This window comes from Sitophilus oryzae, unplaced genomic scaffold, assembly GCF_002938485.1.
Source record: "Sitophilus oryzae breed Bouriz unplaced genomic scaffold, Soryzae_2.0 scaffold_980_pilon_pilon, whole genome shotgun sequence".
In the NCBI taxonomy this organism is placed as follows: Eukaryota; Metazoa; Arthropoda; class Insecta; order Coleoptera; family Curculionidae; genus Sitophilus; species Sitophilus oryzae.
Window position 1 is genome coordinate 290,879 of NW_022147617.1, and position 13,145 is coordinate 304,023.

General features: G+C 30.4%; 1 protein-coding gene across 1 annotated transcript in view; it reads left to right on the forward strand.

Annotated features, from left to right (window-relative positions):
• The window catches only part of LOC115891201 (zinc transporter 9), a 25,589-nt gene continuing 12,444 nt past the window's right edge, over positions 1 to 13,145 (forward strand). Inside the window, exons 1-7 of the mRNA XM_030911621.1 lie at positions 1 to 327; positions 386 to 760; positions 816 to 1,100; positions 1,395 to 1,521; positions 1,574 to 1,712; positions 7,961 to 8,116; positions 8,169 to 8,280. Coding sequence (XP_030767481.1) covers positions 252 to 327; positions 386 to 760; positions 816 to 1,100; positions 1,395 to 1,521; positions 1,574 to 1,712; positions 7,961 to 8,116; positions 8,169 to 8,280 — 1,270 coding nt within the window. The 5' untranslated portion in view covers positions 1 to 251. The remainder of the gene's footprint in view (positions 328 to 385; positions 761 to 815; positions 1,101 to 1,394; positions 1,522 to 1,573; positions 1,713 to 7,960; positions 8,117 to 8,168; positions 8,281 to 13,145) is intronic.

The following is a 13,145-nucleotide window of genomic DNA, read 5'->3' on the forward strand; positions in this document are numbered from 1 at the left end:
AGTGACAGTGACAGATCTAAAGTGTTTGTGGAAGAAATTTTTTGGAGATTTTTTTTTAAGTATCTATATAGAGTAATTCTATACTTTTCTTAAATAATTTTAGTTACAAAATTGTTCTCAGTTCTTTTGAAGAATTAATAATCGAATTGAATATGATTTAAAATAAGATTTTAAGCATTATTAGTGGTGTATAGGTTATGTTTTTCTCTAGCGTAAATAGAAATAAATAATAAGAAAAAAGATTTATTAATATGATAAGGAGAGGTGGTATTAATTTAAATACAATTATAGTTAATCATGTTGCCAGGAAAAGGTACAGCCAATTAGGTAGACAAATTTTATACGTTAAATTATTTTTACTTACGATAATATTTAAATATTTTAGGAGTACGTTTTCGTCATTTATCTACCTTCGATTCTACAAAATATGAAAAATTAATTTCCAAAATACAGCATACTTTACGGAAATCATTTCACAAAAGCTATTTAAACTTGAAGGATGATAAATTACCACCTCCTGTTATACCAAAAACAACAGTTGATAAAAAGGAAGAAGGAAAAACTATTAAGGAACAGCCAATTCTTCAAGTTATCGCCCCGAATTTAAAACTAGAAGATGAAAGGGAAATTCCTGAGAAAACAATCAAAGAGAAGAGCTTGAACGATATAAAACCTGAAAAACAAAGAATTACTACCAAAATAAAGGAAAAACTTATCGGAACAGTTACAGAAAGGAAAGAAGAGGCTAAAGATCAATCATGTACGGTTTGTTGTATTATTATTTAGAAAATTAAGTTTCAAACTGTGCTTTGTAGCTAAACCTCAGCAGAAGAAACGAATGAGATTGGATCTTTCAGCACAGTCGTTAGAACGAAACTTTATTACACCTGTAAAAGCAATGTCGGACTTTTTGCTGAAACCTTCAGATTTAGAGTCTTTACCAAAGACCAAACGAAGATCGCCCTATGAGTCAGAACCTCCAATTACAGTCTATTGGAGAAAAGATGTTGAAGCAAAAGCTTTGGAAGTATGGGGTTCCAAAGAAAAACTACAGAAGGAATTGATTAAGAGGGATATTGAAAAGAAAAAATATCAGCAAAGTTAGTTTATTGCTTCCCACATTACTTTTTCTAGTTTAACAAAATAAAGTCCATTTATATTAATCCATTTAACCCAGGGTTGGGTGCTTGTCGGATATAACAATTTTTGCACTTTTGGCCCACACTTTGGCACAACTTTGGCACTTATTTTTATATCAGTCGAAAGCATACACTTATATAAGAATAAATAAGAAAAATGAAATAATAATACTTAATGTAATGTGAGAAAAACTATATTAGAATTTATTTATTGTGGTGGAATTTATTTATTGGTGAATTATGTACATCTTCCAGATATTTTTACTGTCAAAAGAAGGCTTCGAGACTTTAGGAGGGAACTGGGAAAATCAGCAAATGTCATAGAAACTGAATCCGGTTTGATGGGTAGGTCTGGTAGAGTAGTACTTACGGCAGTAGCTATGTAAGTTTAACTATTTCATCTTGGGAGCTTGTTATCTTTAAGTTTGTTTTAGCAATGGCACTAACTGCCTGTTTAAATTTTTTGCCTGGCTTTATACAGGATCTCATAGTATGTTCTCAGAATGCATACATTCCTTGGCCGACACAATAAATCAGTTGATTTTGGCTTATGGTATTCACAAGTCCGTTCAGGTAAATAATATTAGTGTTTATATAATGTTTATTTATGGATTATTAAAAGATATTCAGGGTATAACTCTTATAGGGAACAATGAAAGTGTAGATAAATTAAGACAAAAACATTCAGAAGGTGCTTTTCAAAATAATTATTTCTTTATATTTTTTTTATTTAACTTTTGTATACAAATTTACAGGGTTGGCAAAAATCCATGATTTTAAAAAAAATCAGATTTTTTATTTAAATTAGGATTTTTATTTAAATCAGATTTTTTTTTTGTTTAAATCAAATTTTTTATTTAAATTAACTTTTATTATTTAAATAAGATTTTTTCTTTTATTGATTTTTTTTTATTTAATTCAGATTTTTTTATTTATCTTATTAATCAGATTAAAAAAGACAAAAACATAAAATAAATTAAGACAAAAACATTCAGAAGGTGATGCTTTTCAAAATAATGATTTTTTTTAAGTTTTTTTATTTAACTTTTGTATACAAATTTACAGGGTTGGTAAAAATCCATGATTTTAAAAAAAATAAGATTTTTTATTTAAATTAGGATTTTTATTTAAATCAGATTTTTTTTTTGTTTAAATCAAATTTTTTATTTAAATTAACTTTTATTATTTAAATAAGATTTTTTCTTTTATTGATTTTTTTTATTTAATTCAGATTTTTTTATTTATCTTATTAATCAGATTAAAAAAGACAAAAACATAAAATAAATTAAGACAAAAACATTCAGAAGGTGATGCTTTTCAAAATAATGATTTTTTTTAAGTTTTTTTATTTAACTTTTGTATACAAATTTACAAGGTTACAAATCAGATTTTTTATTTAAATCGGGATTTTTATTTAAATCAGATTTTTTTTATTTAAGACATATTATTTGTTATTTAAATCAGATTTTTTTTATTTAAATCATATTTTTTTTTGTTTAAATCAGATTTTTTATTTAAATTAACTTTTATTATTTAAATAAGATTTTTTCTTTTATTGATTTTTTTTTATTTAATTCAGATTTTTTTATTTATCTTATTAATCAGATTAAAAAAGACAAAAACATAAAATAAATTAAGACAAAAACATTCAGAAGGTGATGCTTTTCAAAATAATGATTTTTTTTTAGTTTTTTTATTTAACTTTTGTATACAAATTTACAAGGTTACAAATCAGATTTTTTATTTAAATCAGATTTTTTTTATTTAAGACATATTTGTTATTTAAATCAGATTTTTTTTATTTAAATCATATTTTTTTTGTTTAAATCAGATTTTTTATTTAAATTAACTTTTATTATTTAAACAAGATTTTTTCTTTAAATGATTTTTTTTTATTTAATTCAGATTTTTTTATTTATCTTATTAATCAGATTAAAAAAGACAAAAACATATAACATAAATTAAGACAAAAACATTCAGAAGGTGATGCTTTTCAAAATAATGATTTTTTTATAGTTTTTTTATTTAACTTTTGTATACAAATTTACAAGGTTACAAATCAGATTTTTTATTTAAATCGGGATTTTTATTTAAATCAGATTTTTTTTATTTAAGACATATTATGTTATTTAAATCATATTATTTTTATTTAAATCAGATTTTTTTTGTTTAAATCAGATTTTTTATTTAAATTAACTTTTATTATTTAAATAATTTTTTTTCTTTAAATGATTTTTTTTATTTAATTCAGATTTTTTTATTTATCTTATTAATCAGATTAAAAAAGACAAAAACATATAACATAAATTAAGACAAAAACATTCAGAAGGTGATGCTTTTCAAAATAATGATTTTTTATAGTTTTTTTATTTAACTTTTGTATACAAATTTACAAGGTTACAAATCAGATTTTTTATTTATTTAAGACATATTATTTGTTATTTAAATCAGATTTTTTTTTGTTTAAATCAGATTTTTTTATTTAAATTAACTTTTATTATTTAAATAAATTTTTTTCTTTAAATGATTTTTTTTATTTAATTCAGATTTTTTTATTTATCTTATTAATCAGATTAAAAAAGACAAAAACATATAACATAAATTAAGACAAAAACATTCAGAAGGTGATGCTTTTCAAAACAATGATTTTTTTATAGTTTTTTTATTTAACTTTTGTATACAAATTTACAAGGTTACAAATCAGATTTTTTATATAAATCGGGATTTTTATTTAAATCAGATTTTTTTTTTATTTAAGACATATTATTTGTTATTTAAATCAGATTTTTTTTTGTTTAAATCAGATTTTTTTATTTAAATTAACTTTTATTATTTAAATAAATTTTTTTCTTTAAATGATTTTTTTTATTTAATTCAGATTTTTTTATTTATTTTATTAATCAGATTAAAAAAGACAAAAACATTCAGAAGGTGATGCTTTTCAAAATAATGATTTTTTTATAGTTTTTTTATTTAACTTTTTTATACAAATTTACAAGGTGAAAAATTACAAATTTACATAATCTCATTAGTAGATTTTTTATTGATTTTTTTTTTTATTTAATTCATATTTTTTAGTTAAATGATTTTTTTTATTTAATTTAGATTTTTTTTTATTTATCTTATTAATCAGATTAAAAAAGACAAAAACATATAATATAAATTAAGACAAAAACATTCAGAAGGTGATTAGAATTAGAATAAGTGGGAGGGGGTTAATCTCTGCGACCTTAGAGATCTATTGTGTCCCCCTTTCTTGAGTTATAACTCATCATACAGTCCCAGGACTTCCTACGGAGACCCGTGTCCCTCACAGTCGAGGAGCTACGACCCAGGCCGGGTAGACGAAACGGTAGCTTGTGTCGCCTGTTGGGTTTAGAGGTAGGAGGTAGGCTCCCGACCCTTGGAGGAGGTGATAGCTTGTATGCCACTTGCGGAGGATGGTCTCACGCAAGTGTCAGCCACCTCTCCTGTAGTTCTCTTTGGGTTTGGCCCCTTGGGACTTTCATTGTTACTGTTCCCAGTGTCGCTAGGGGTTTCCCCACAGCTTCACCGGTGATGTTTTTATTACTATTATTACCAGATCTCATAGTGTTCCTATGAGTCGCTAGGGACAGTCGGTCCACTTCTACAGAGCCCCGCATGTAGAAGTAAGGGGTAAATACAATGGGGTGCCCCCCGGTGCCCCAAGGTTGAGGCTGTCCGTAGCCCCGCCCGGTATCGTTATATGTCTTGGTGCAATTCCCTGGCCACGACACTACAGTCAGGGACAAGACGATGAGTGAGATGCTTCTTAGGCCAAGCCAAGTGCTAGAGGGGATTCCCCCCAGCACCTGACCAGGAGATTCCCCACCAACGACAAGGTCTTGCATCTCCTAGGGGAAGCTCAGAAGGTGATACTTTTCAAAATAATTATTGTTATATATTTTTTTTATTTAACTTTGGTATACAAATTTACAAGGTTGGCAAAAATCATGATTTTTTAAAAAAAATCAGATTTTTTATTTAAATCAGGATTTTTATTTAATTTTTTTTATTTAAGTCATATTATTTTTTAGTTAAATCAGATTTTTTTATTTGAATCAGTTTTTTATTTAAATGAACTTTTATTATTTAAATCAGATTTTTTTTATTTAAAAATAAATCCCTGCCATTTAAAGGTCTAATGGACTCACACGAAATTACTTCAAAAATCGGTCCAATATTTTATACAAATCATTTTTTATATAGTTTTATAACATTTACAATTATTTTTCGATTTATTAAAAGTATTTAAACCAGGGTTGGCATGATATACATATATCAATGATATATATCGGATATACATATATGTATATATCCGATATTTGATATTTATATAAATATCATGATATTTGCCAACCCTGATTTAAAGTTACAATAGCAAGAGGGACATTTTATTTATTGATTAGATATAGAGTTATTTGTTAGTTATCTGTTATGAAACCTGAAATATAATTATAGTAATTTTCTAGGACACATTTTTATAACTTTTACTGTTATTTTTCGATTTATTATAAACTTCTAAAAAAGTTACTTTTTTATTTGAATCGCATGATTAAAATAAAAAAAATTGGCGCCGGGAGACACGTATAGCCGCCCATACTAAAATATGTTAATAAAAAGTTGGTAGGCAGTTCTTTTAGTTTCAAAGTAAAGGAATTATATCAAAAACTGTGACCTGTGACTGACTGATTTTGATGTTATTACAAATTTTTTTGCAAATATTATTCCTAATCTTAAATTGAAAACCGCGTTTCGCTAGCTACTGTAATTTTGGAGTTACGTTTTTTTTAAACTTTTAACCCCTTCCTATACCCTCTTACCATCCCCCCACCCTCACCAAAAACTAATGGCCAGATTCTCGGGTGCCACAGTATTTTTGTGCCAAATTTGGTTAAAATCGGTTTAGCGGTTTTTCAGTTATCGTGTTACAGACGGACAGACAGACAGACACCATGAAAATATTTTGTATTTAGGTTATTTATGACCCAAATAACTCATTTGGAGTGAAATTAAAAAAACTTTTTTTGCCGATATTAATAGCCTACCTCAGAGAATAGGTACATTAAAGAAATGCTAACTTCATGTTAAAAAATGGAAACAGACGCCATCTGGTGTCGCGTGGCAGTACTAGCTAAATTGAGGGGAATTGGAGGGGCGGGGCTTAAAAAAGGGGAAATTTTTAAAAAAATATTTTTATAAGTATCACTGACTTACTATTTAAAGTTAATAAACATATTTTTTATTACTTTAATATAATTTAATGTATTAAAAAATATGTCTATTAACTTTACACAGCAAATCAATGATATTATTAAAGACTTATTATTTTCAGAGAAAATTCATAGTAAATAAATTACACATTATTATAGTAAACAATATCATTTATTTGTTAGAGCTGCGATTTATATTACAATAATATTGAAATATATATATATTTTTTTAACAATGAAAGATGATCAATTAATGACTTAAATTAGTTCAAAATACATTTTGCAAATAACTAGTGAATTGGAAAGATAAACATACTATTAAAAAGACATTTTAGTAGTATGTTATCATCTATTTACTGATAATACATTACATAAGTATATAATAGGTAAATAACATGCATAAGGCACTATGATACAACTACCTGTATCATGATAACACACTAATATCACAAAAAATATATGCTAATTTAAATTCCTTTAATGATCTAATGAAACACTATCTAGCCTCAATGCATGCCATTCCCAAACCAAAAACTGTTATACCAAATAAATATAAGCTGAATAAAACATAAACCAAGCCAACGTGCATAAACAACCAAAAAATGCATCAAAAAATACTTTTATCAGATCATACATTTGGATATATTATGTATTTTATATATCGCACATCCCGTTCAAAAGTTTACTAACTCAAAATAGAGAATATAGAGAACATTGTCAGGAGAAGTAAAAGAAAATTTAAGTTAACGCAATATGCTCCTTTTTGCATATTAATGGCTAAATAATATAATGTTGATTTAATAAAATTTTACTGGCATCCTTCTGAGGTATAAATCAGATTAAAAGGACATTGTTTTTGTAATAATTGTTTGTTTTGTAAACATTTTTTGAAGACAATACAGTTTTGAACGGGCTGTGCGATATAAACAAGGATCTTGCTATTATTTGAGGTTAGAAAGTATTTAAATAATATAAAACATAATCAAAATCATTTTTCATCATAAATTATAGAGATACTTACGTGTTTTGATATTATTATCAGGAAATAATACGTTTAGTTAAACAGGTACGCTGCCAGGCAAGTTCTATCGGCGGGTCTTTGCAAAAGTTGAAATCTAAAAATACAAAAATACGTTTACATCTTAGTTGTATTTACGAATAAAGTATTTGTGTGTAATTTCTGACTTACCAGTTAACTGAATAATCGCATTAAATACATCCAAATGGTAATTTAATATTGTAAAAAAGCAAAATTGTTTTAAATCACTTGCCAGGACAGTCCGGCCAGCTTCTTTGTTGGCAAAATGGCCGCGGTATCATGATTTAAGCAATGTGCGTAACAAAGAAAGCCAATGCCTGGCAGATGTTGCTTTCTTTGTCGTTGGTCCTGGCACGTTTAAATTTGACTGTTGCCTGTTTTCCCATACAAGTGACACCCCCGTGGCCTACCTATTGGTATGGTCGGCTAAACATCACTTGATTTAAATCATGTCAATCCTACAAATTTATCTGATTTCATATCATCAAATAATTTATATTTACATGTTTGTAAAGGACTTTTTGATAATTGGTTATACTGTGTTTTAGATTGCAGATTCCTATCATCCATATGGCTACAGTAACATGAAGTATGTAGCATCTCTTATATCTGGCGTGGGGATCTTCTGTGTAGGCACAGGTTTATCTGTATATCATGGAATATCTGGATTGTTACATCCAGCACCAATAGAAGATTTTTTCTGGGTAGGTTTTTGTCAAGGGTTAAAAAAATAAATAATACAGTGGTGTTTTGCAGGCTTATTGTATATTAGGTGGCTCCCTCGTGTCAGAAGGCGCTACATGGCTGGTTGCTTTCAATTCCATACGGAAGGGCGCAAGGGATATAAATATGTCTGTTAAAGATTATAGTAAGTAATTTAAGCAAATTCACAATTTATTATAAGCGATACCAATCATACTTTTAGTTACGTAATCGAGGGCGCGATTTTTAGGGTTCCGTACCCAAAGGGTAAAAACGGGAACCATATTACTTTAGGGATGACGTGGTCGTATTGACACCACTTTAGGGATAAAGTGGCGGTAGTATTGAAATGCGGCGCGTATTCTAACAACTTTTATTTAACATTAATATAAATTGGACCGAAATTTAACAGAAACGAAGGAGCACAATCTGACTAGCGTGCGGCCATCTTGACTGACTGACTGAGACTGACTTCAGTGGCCTCGTTGACCGATGACAGCGCGGACCATGATACAAAGAATACAAGGTATGATATTGCGCAGGTTGGTCACTACGTCACAGGTGATAAACGGCTCCATTGGTCGGCAAGCTCTGCGCGCCAATTTCGAATTGTCTAACAGATTTTGTCATCTGTGAAATTTGATTGTGTCAAAATGTGAAAATAATTTTTCAAATGTTAAGCTCGATGATTTGACATAACTTTTGGGGTTATGTCCTAATTCTTCCCTATTTTAGGTCTTTTTTTATTAGTGACATTTGAACAATATGGATATTTTTTTGTATGGCGTATGTCGTCACAGGTGATATGCGCAAACTTAACGAAATTGGAGCCGCTATCGATCATACCTTGTTTTCTTTGTACCATGAGCGCGGACTGTCACTCGGTTCTTCTTTTCTCTGTGGACTTGGCCTTCATGACCGGCAAGAGAAAACTTCTCGAGGCTGGAGTAGCTGTTTACGCCGTCGAACCTCCGGGCCTGATACCGTTGGAGGCGGCAATGGCGTAGGCGCCACATTACTAAGACTTCGTTGTCCGTCCGTCTGTCACAAAGGTCTATCTTCTGAACCGTTATTGCTAGACAGTTGAAATTTTCACAGATAATGTATCTATGTTGCCGCTAATATAAGAACAAATACTAAAAACAGAATTAAATAAATGTTTATAAATAAAAAAGTGCTTTCACTAAACATTATCTTTTAAGTAAGAATTTTACATAGAATCTTTTAAGTCCTCGGTGGCCGCGTGGTTAAAGCGTTAGGACTTTACGCTGCTATGACGTTGGATCCGTAGTAAGGCAGGTTCGAATCCTACTCAAGGCGACTTTTTTTAATCGTTTTTTTTTATTTTTACATATTTTTACTTTTTACATATTTATTATTGATTAATACAATTTTTAGTAATGTGTTTCTTCATTTTTTTTAAATTACTTATACGCCCATTCAAAATTTCAGCTAAATCGGAAAAAAAATTATAATAATATAGTGTCTAATGTTGTATAGATAATGAATGGTACGGAACGCTTCGTGCTTGAGTGCGACTCGCACTTGACCAATTTTTAAATTCATTGTTGCCTTTGAATAAGAAGACTAAGGAAGGAGCATATCAAAAATCTTAGGTACACCGCGATGGGCCTCAAATATGGTCGACTTAAATTCCGGTTTATCAGTGTCGTTCTAATTTTATTTAAAAAATGTAAAACTATGATGTAGGGTAGACGTGGGGTAGACTCAATAATTTGTTGTTTTATTTTACGTTGTGAATAAATGTTGGTAGTTATTAAAATTGTTATTAGTTAGTAGTTATTAAAAATATATAACTCTAATAAAAATAGATAAGTTATAATAAGTATTTATTACCACAAACATCCGATACGCTACTGAAGCAGGTAAGTCAAGTTAACGTATCTAAATTCTTTGACATCTGATCTTTGACAAGTAATAAATAAAAGCTAAAATGCAAGAAAAATATATAATTTAGTTAATTTAAGTGAATTTCATAAATGATCGGTTTACTACACGTATGTATATTATATAGCCACTTACTAGCGAAAAGTTGTTCCATTATTTCACTCAATTTTTGCCGAGATCTACCGCACGCTACACAACCAACTATTTTAGAGTCTTTTTCGATAAATCGCGATAGTGTCACTGTTAATTTAAGTTCTGCCACAATTTCTATCTAGATTTACTACCTCTATACAACTATCAGTAGTAGAATAAATAATAAATAACATAAAATAAGCTCCGTAAAAACTGACAAATCCACAAAATTTCAAATCAAATTCAAATGTGTCAAATGAATCGTCAAACAGAACTGTCAAGGATCCCCACCCTAGAGAGCTTTTATGGTGGCTTTTCCGCCCACCATGCATGAATACATGGATAGCATTATGCTCCTTCCTTAGTCTTCTTATTTCAAAAACCAAAGTCTTCTTAGTCTTCTTATTCCAAACCATCAAAAACAAAATATGATATCAAACCAAACCAAACCAAACTATGGAGATATTCAGCGCCGGGCTGGCTAACTGCAATTTAAATTTCGTGCTGGGGATTCAGGTAGTAGCTCTGCAGTAAAAAAATTCAAGTTGCCTCATTTATTTATTTTCTGAACCTTGACATTTTACTTTCGTATTATCAGTTTTTGGTTTAAATGAATTGTGTTGTGATACTTTAAGCTTTTAAAAAAAAATACTAGCAGACTTTGTAGTCGAACATCGTTCTTCTTAAGCCGCGTCCAAGCTACTCGAACAAAACGTTCGCGAACATATAATTCACATTATATACTCGTAGCAGCAGGTCATAAACGACGCCACAGCCCATCGCATCGGTCCGGAGGACTGAGGTGTGGGGAAGAATGCGATGACCAGTTTGCTCTATAGATCTAGGATGCGTTTAGGTAGTCGCTGTTTTTTCAAGTGCCCGGATTTCGAGTGCAAGCATTTTATTAAGTAAATTAACCGGTTTGTCGTTGAAGAATCAATATTTAGCAGGCGGAGGGTCACAGGGGTCTTTTGGTAGATTATTCGTTATAGTGTATTTTTAAAACCTGCATTTATTTTCAGCCGATTCTACCAGGTGTTTCTCAAAAGGGACTCACTTTTTTACTTTTTCATTTTTTTAGATAATACAACGAAATTTGGTTTGTTAGTATATGACATAAATCGGGATTGATTGACGTATTCTCCTTCGGTATTCTTCTTCCTTTGGTCTCTTCCTGTTTCACCGGAAATGACTGCAACTTTGTATTTTTAGATTGTATCCTTTTACTTTATTTGATAGAAAATGACATTCTGAATAGAATGACATACCATACGTCAATTTTAGACAATTCCAATTAAATAAAAATAGCATTTTAAATTTCAATCTAGAGTGAGTTAAAACTATTAATTTGAAAATGTCAAAAGTTGACAGATAATATATCATTCTAGTTAGAATGTCATTTTCTATCACCATATAAATGTATAAAAGCAAACAAAAGATATACAATAAAAGACAGATACAAAATTAATTAACAAATAAACATACTAACAAGTTAAAAATTACCTTTTTTCAAACTAGCTGTTTGTTTGACTTACCAATATTTATGCAATTTATTTTAAATATATGTAAGTCAAACGAACAGCTGGTTTGAAAAAGGTAATTTTTATTTTGTTAGTGTGTTTATTTGTTAATTAATTTTGTATCTGTGTTTTATTGTATATCTTTTATTTGCTTTTATACATTTATATGACTTTTATTATGTATATCTAATTTTAAGGTCGGATGATGGCTGGAATTGCCGAAACCGGTCACGAATAAAGAATTTTTTGATAGTGGTTTGGACTTTGTTTTCCATTTTAACATTAAGTTTTTACCATGGGCCACCACTTTATGAGAATAAACAAACTTTATAACTTATAAATCTACCTATCTCACAATTTTCACTTAGTATCTGTTTAATTATATATGTTCGCGAACATTTTGTTCGAGTAGCTTGGACGCGGCTTTAGAACCTCTTTTAGTGCGAAGTGTACAAGATAGCTTAATAGCCGTTGAAAAAAACTCATGGCAACCTTTATATTTTGAACGGGAAAGCGGTAGTAATGGCCGTTTAAGTGCTGTTAAGGAGGCGAGTTTTGTTGATGTAAATAATAACTGCCGCTATTGCTGGACCAATGAAAATGGCGGTGCTGCCAAAGGATTTCCCAGAGGTTGCTCTGACCACCGACCAGCAAACGTCTCTAGAAGAGGCTATACTGGACGAAGTAGTGGCGATCGGATCGCAACACAACGATCTACAAAATGTGGATCAGCTGCGTTTTGCGGGGATACACTTTCGGGTGGGCATGATCCTCATAGATTGTGTATTTCAAGAATCGGCGAATTGGTTGGTGGAAATCGCACCTAAGCTTAAAAATTGGCAGGGGTCGGAACTGGTTGCAGTGAAGGGAGAATACATCCGTAAAGGGACGGCCATAACGGTCTTTCTGCCGAAGAGCAAGGGGAAAGACACCACCTACCTGTTGGGCCTTATCCAAAGTCAGAACTTCAATGAAAGGACATCGAGTTGGCGAGTCATCAACTCTAGGGAGGAGGGTCATGGTCAGGTCCTCACAATAGGAATTGACCTCAAATCCAAGGAGGCAACAGAGAAAGAGGGACATATCCTCTATTATAGATACGGGATAACACCGGTATCAGGTCTAAGGAGAGACCAAGTTAGAATTTTTTTAGAATTTAGAATGAGTGGGAGGGGGGTTAATCACTTCGACCTTACAGATCCATTGTGTCCCCCTTTCTTGAATCATAACTCATCATACAGTCCCAGGGCTTTGACAAAAGCCAGTATCTGGGACGGTTTTATAGAGGGTAGTTCTCCATCTCCAATATCAGTCGTACCAAAATTCATGGCACGAATGGTTGTCATCTCGGCGCACTCAGTGATGAGGTGTACTGGTGTTTCCCCATCTTCCCCACAGAATCTGCATTCGCCGTTTCTTCTTAGTTTCAATCTACTGAGGTGTTCGTTGAGGAGACAGTGTCCTGTTAAAA